The sequence below is a fragment of the Acanthopagrus latus genome, chromosome 9 (assembly GCF_904848185.1).
Source record: "Acanthopagrus latus isolate v.2019 chromosome 9, fAcaLat1.1, whole genome shotgun sequence".
NCBI lineage: Eukaryota > Metazoa > Chordata > Actinopteri > Spariformes > Sparidae > Acanthopagrus > Acanthopagrus latus.
The window spans coordinates 8,713,579-8,719,571 of NC_051047.1; the positions used below are offsets into that span (position 1 = coordinate 8,713,579).

At 43.0% G+C, this 5,993-nt stretch overlaps 1 protein-coding gene across 2 annotated transcripts; it reads right to left on the reverse strand.

Moving 5' to 3' along the window:
- Positions 1–1,552: 1,552 nt before the first annotated feature.
- si:ch211-168k14.2 lies at positions 1,553–5,756 on the reverse strand. 2 transcript variants are annotated; one of them, XR_005076891.1, is made up of 3 exons: positions 5,335–5,756; positions 4,912–5,057; positions 3,264–3,413 (listed from the first exon to the last, which is right to left on the reverse strand). XR_005076891.1 is itself a non-coding variant. In XM_037109434.1 (2 exons), exons 1-2 carry the CDS (start codon positions 5,070–5,072, stop codon positions 2,174–2,176), a joined length of 339 nt encoding a protein of 112 aa, XP_036965329.1. In that variant the 5' UTR covers positions 5,073–5,174; the 3' UTR covers positions 1,553–2,173. The 2 variants fall into 2 exon arrangements, 1 of the variants encoding a protein (XP_036965329.1); XM_037109434.1 differs by lacking the exons at positions 3,264–3,413; positions 5,335–5,756 and adding an exon at positions 1,553–2,351 and having other exon boundaries at positions 4,912–5,174.
- Positions 5,757–5,993: the final 237 nt, after the last annotated feature.

Genomic DNA, 5,993 nt, shown 5'->3' on the forward strand with positions numbered 1-5,993 from the left:
TGTGTGTGTGTGTGTGTGTGTGTGTGCGCTCGTCTGATATCGTGTGTAAGTCCCCAGCTACTTCCCAGTATCACTCCTCAGCACTCTCTCTCCACCAGCGCTGTCATAAGATAATGTGACAGGGTGTCAATCATGCCGGGGCCTGGGGTGCCATGGCGACAAGAGGGTTTTTGGCGGAACATTTTTGTGAGCAACACCAGGGAGAAGGCAACAGCAGGGACTGCGGCACCGAGCAAATCAACCCTACCACTGCCAGGTCTCACACATCGCTTCTTTTTTTCTGCAGTCCCCCTCTGGCCACCCGATCCATCCAACCGTCCTCATGGTCTGAGTCCTGACCTCTGGAAGAAATAACCCTGCGGGGGTCACATGCAGACAAAATGTTCCGCCATCCCCTGAAGGAGTCATCCCCGGCATCTAGCGAACGATATGAGTATCCATCCCATCTCCGTGCCCAGGGGCCCGCACTGTACAGTGGGCTGGCTGGGTGCTGCCACTCTTCCACTCTGAGCCGTGATGTGTTGTGATGGCTCCGTCACTCTGGGAGGCAGGGCCACAGACACCTGTGGAGGCGCTGGATAAAGTTGATGGAATTGGACAGGACTTAACGCCGTCTGCGTCTACAGAGGAGTGTTGATGGCTGCAGGTGTTAAAGAAATGTGGCAGTTTCTCAATGTCTGGAGTTTAGTTATTATCGAGTATTTCAGGAACACCTTGAGGGGACAAAGGTCAACTTCACTGGGACATCATAATGTAACATTATTCAGTGCCAAATGTCTCAAGAACAGAGGGGGAGATTGTGACCCTTCACCACATTTGGTTGGATACTGAACTGGTGACACTAATCTTGGGCTCCTACTTCCGGCAGTCCTGACTGTAAGCCAAGCAGAGATCTGATCTGTAGTAATTTCCACCATGAAAAATGAAATCATCCATAATACAAGGTCCCTATAAAAATCTCTTCTCACTCTATAGACTGGCAATTACAGGGATCATGAGAACAGTATCGCATTATCTCCCATTAAAAATGGGAAAATCAGTTTTGATCACGTAAAAGAACTTTAAAATGAATGGAAATCATTTACCTCTCTGCAAATTGAATAATTATAGCTTAGCCCAAGCATATTTTTCTGCATTATGCAAAAAAAAATCATATTTTGTCGTATCAGAATATAGGCTACAGCTCTAACGCAGTCTATGCAATTTTGTTTGCCATGTGTTTTTTGGCTGGTGGTTACAGGGCTCCAAAAAAAGAAAATGTCTTATTTGATAAAAATGTCCTCATTTGGCAAACTGTTCTCATTGTGTTTTCTTTCAGCAAATAAAGTGACACAGTACAACTCCAACAAGCATCTACACATGCACACAAATGTACAGAACATAAAACAGCTCAAAACAATACAAGACAAGTGAAACGGAAAAGAAAAAGAAAGAAAAATGAGAGAAAGATCCTTGTACATGTTCATGTTTAGTATACATTGGACCAAGACAATACCACATCAGTTTGAGTTTCCACTGGCCCTTCCTGACCACTAACACATTGTTTGTCGATACCTTTTGTCTTTCATATACCAATTGCATATTCAAAAAAATATTTCACATGTAACATGTAACAGTGAGTGGCCAAATTCGCGATCAGTTTGTACTGATGACATATATATCCCTCCATAAATGATTACAAGGGACCATTGTTCTTTAATTCCTTTCCCTTTTACCCTTATTAGGTCAAAGGGACAGTAATTCTTCCCATAAGATGTGATATGGTGGAAATAATCAATAAGAGGCCCCATTCTGCAAAATTTCATTAAAATGTATTATTGTGTGCTTCTATGGTGGGTCTCTAATGGTCAAAGTTTTCTATACATTTAGCAATGAATGGGTTAATAGCTGAATAATCAACAAAAAGAATAAAATGGCCCCATCAGGCGGCAGCCAAAAAGGGAAACACTTCGGATGTAGTGTCCTTGGAGAAGACAAAGGACCAGCCGTGCATGCTGTACTCTCAGCGCGCCTGCATACGCCCCGACTACAGTCCCGCACATCTTTGTTTGTAGAGCCTGATGGAGACAGCATGCTTTGTCCCCAAACAATATGGTTCTGACATTTGTGGCATGCATACAGAGATATGGAACACACCTCACAAGTAATCTTTGTAGGGATGCAGTCAGCACAGTCAGCGCTGTGAGGCTGTGCCATCACAGCAAAATGTAAATATGATAAGAACAGATGCCTGCCTGCAGAGGTTCTCGATGGTGACTCCGTGATGGACGGCGGTCTCCTGGGCGCTCATCTTGATGTGAAAGCCCTTATCATAGAGGATCACCATTCCCACCTGGTTGTCCTTCGGCCTCCTGTAGAGAACAAAAGAATCCTCCACCATCAGCCATCTACAAAGTGCACAGAACCACACGCGCACACAATGGCTGGAGTCGGTGTGTAGCGGCTGAAACTGTTTCAGATTCAGATGTAAGGAGGGACAGAGGTAATGATGACTATGGGGGCTGCATGAAATATGGCTTTTATGCATATTTAGCGGGCTGATGTAAACATAGAATAGTGTGCAATCATCCCCTCTCTCATCTTTGAGACCAGGGGTATCACACACCATTGCATCCACGTGCATAATACACTGAAATTGTTCGTTTTCCCCTTTGCTTCAGGATTAAGATTATCAAGATCGACTTCATGAACACACACACACACACACACACACACACATACACGTACACAAAAACTTCTCAGTGGCGTAGTAAGCCTAAAAAAGCGATACGATAAGACATCCGCAATAACGTGACATTTTCTTGCTGAAATGAAACAGTTTAGAATGACTGAAGTTTTCTGTGACACACTGGCAACAACTTTTCAGCAGGAAAAAAAACAATACTTCACTCCCAGTTTCTCGCTCATATTCTTTAAGAGCAAAATTACTTTGTTTTACCGTAAGATGCTTACTTTGCACTCATGCATCATTATTATAATGTGTCATCTCATCGCTTTTTTCTGTGGGCAATGGATATTAGCGGCCATCTTAGCTCTTTAAGTGATACTTTCCTTGCTCCTGCCTGCTGTGCTTCCCCTCATTAATGCAAGCTATTCTCCATCACCATCCTGTGTGAAGGGACCCTCCTCGCACAGGCAAAGAGCTATGACAAGGATGAAATTACCGTTAGTCCTCACACCTAATTAAAGTGTAGATGGCTCACCTTCAGTCGAGTTGACTGCATTGATGTCATTCTTTTTTTTACAAGACAAGGCTTTGACTTTGAGCAGCCACACTTTCGGTCGCTCAATGGATCCTGTACTTGAGCCTTTGTGGAAGTTTCTCAGGTTGTCCTCCAGCTGCATCTGTCAGACTGGTTCCAGCTGTTTTCCACTCAGCTGGAGGGTGCGTACATAGACTAATGACTGTTCCCCTACAGGACCAGAATTACAGCGCTAATATTATTATTATTATTATTATTATTATTATGGCTGTGTAATGTGATCAGGGTTGTGATACTATTATGTTTGTTAATTATTCAGAAGCATGAAAGATAATGTGTGAAAAAACAGCTCTCAGTTTTCTACCTAATCATCATGCTGGCCTGATAATAACTTAGCATCAAACTGTGGAGAGCTTGTGCTATTCTGTGTGCAAACTCTCTCGCCTTTTCCTTTCTGAAGGTTCAACATGCATACTTTCACCTTCTTGAACCAGGAAAAAGGAACATATAAGCAGCATCTAACTATGAAACAAGAAATCTCTGTCTGTATGTTGTCCACATAACTTGAGAACTGTACATCCGATAAAAATACTTGACAGGTTTGTTGCTGAGGACCCACTAAAGTGCACGGCTGAATTTGGAGCAATTTGGATACTTGGCTCACACGCGATCCATCTCACAAAATTTAGATTTATGTGTTGCATCAACTAACCATAGTAATGCTTTTCAGTGAGAAAAAAACCAAAACGTATGTGGTTAGGCAAGTTTGGATGAGTGGGGAGACGTTGTCATTACTGGTTTTCTATTCTTCAGCTAGAAGTGGAGGTGAGATCTTAGATTTCTGTCAATGGTGGTATGCTAGCTAACGTTAGCCTCAAGAGCGAGAATGTTTACTGGTGCTTGGCGGCACCTTCAGCCACTAGTTGATACCTCTCTCATTGGTTGCCGTGCTCCAGCTCAGACAGTACCGATGTGATCATCCAGATTTGAAATCGGAAATATCGAACGATTGACAAAGACTGCATCTGTAAACCCCTCACATTACAAGACCATTTGGGCGGAACAGCTTGTTTTTTTAACGGGCGCTGCACTGGTTTTGTTTAAGGTTCAATTACTAAGACAATGTTAGAGTCTCATTACCATCATGTCGCATGACGCTTTGGGACTGAAGGTCTGGTCTACGCCACCCCAAAGCGTCAGTATTTGACATGTTGTGAATGACACTCAAAAGTCAGCTTATAAATTGCACCTTCACATTTTTGAACGCAGTGGCACAGTGTTTAGTTCAGCTGTAGTGTGACCATCACTCTGTTCAAATCCCAAAATCCCACTGTATTCTCTACCACACTCTGTAAGCTTTGATTCAAATGGCTGGAAGTTGTGCTTTGAAATCCTTCGGTGGGCTTGTTATAGAAATGAATTTTCACTGTCTGCGAGAACATGCTGTATTTTTCCAAGCTGCTGAACAGAAGGAAATGAGAGTGAGCCGAAGAGAAACTGAGTACCCTCAACTGAGAAATGAACACTCAGGGATATAAGAGAGGAAGGACGGGTATAAATAGGTTTCTAGCTTAAAGTCACTTTTTCATACGTGTCTATGTCTTGTCTTACTGTGTGTGTGTGTGTGTGTGTGTGTGTGTGTGAGTGGGTTTTGTGTGCTGCATATCTTAAGTGAGTGACAAAAGGTGAGCAAATTAGCAGTTCTTACATGCAGGTTGGCAGGGGGAGCTTTAGAGGAGCCTTGAACATCAGCAGCTCCTGATGAAGAGCTTGGAAGTGCTTGAGACGGCGTTTGATTTTCCACGTGAAGTCCCCGTGGCTCAGCTCAATCGTGTAGAGATTTGGATTCAGCACCTTTGAGGTGAACATTTCAAAAGGAGACGGTTCAGCTCCACTGCATCAATAGTCGCTTACAAGAACTTTAGTGAAGATGAAACGGGAGTAACGATACAATACTGTCTTTAAGGATAAGTTTGGGGATTGTGATATTAGGAAACTTTTGATCAGAAAAGGTGAGGCTTACAGTTTTATCAAAATAATGAGTGAAGAGCGCCTTTAAAAGAGGTTCAGACGGGGCGAGTGACAAGCGATGACTCAGTACCTGGTTTACAGTCAATTATATCTCACTCACCTTTGTAGTAGATGTCTGTTCCACCTCTGTCACCCAGACAAAAATAGGAATGTTTTCCAGGAACACTTTGGAGTCAGGTGACTTTAATGGGAGGAAGTTGAAGATAATAGTCGAAGAAAAGGAATGGTTCTTGTTTCTAGAAAACAAGAAACATCTAAGGGTTTTGCAGGCAGAAGAAGAAATAGTTTTTACTTTCCTAACTGGGTTGTAACGGACTCACACCCATTGAAAACATGGACCACCATCATCACCTCCAAAAGAGGGACTTGGCTGCCTTCGTTCTCTGTATTTAAGGTCAGGCCCAGGACACTGGGGGGTTTGCCATCAGAGCACATGATGGTAGACTGCACAAGTCTAGGTTGTCAGAGAAAGGGCCTGTGGCAGAGTTTATGTGCTGCAGGGCACGAGCAGCACGACTATGTTCCAATACAGCAAACCTGGTAACGTCATTGGAGCTGTGATGATAAATGATAAATCGATTGGTTGTCAACCACTGGATCAAATGCCAGCCTATGTGATTGTTGGTTAGTCAATTTGAAAATGTTTTAAAGAAAAAACCCCCCCCTCAAAATCGTGGTTATTTTCTGGTTTCTCTTTACTCCTCGTCAAAACAAGGCATTTGTGGACATTATCTTGAGTTTTAGGAAATACTGATAAAT

What these genes read in the sequence shown, in the direction of transcription:
- si:ch211-168k14.2 (XM_037109434.1), bottom strand. Translation starts at nt 5,072, where the DNA reads ATGTTCACCTCAAAGGTGCTGAATCCAAATCTCTACACGATTGAGCTG. An exon ending in CTCCCCCTGCCAACCTGCAT is followed by an intron (nt 2,352 to 4,911) that starts GTAAGAACTGCT and finishes TGTTCTCTACAG; the next exon opens with GAGGCCGAAGGACAACCAGG.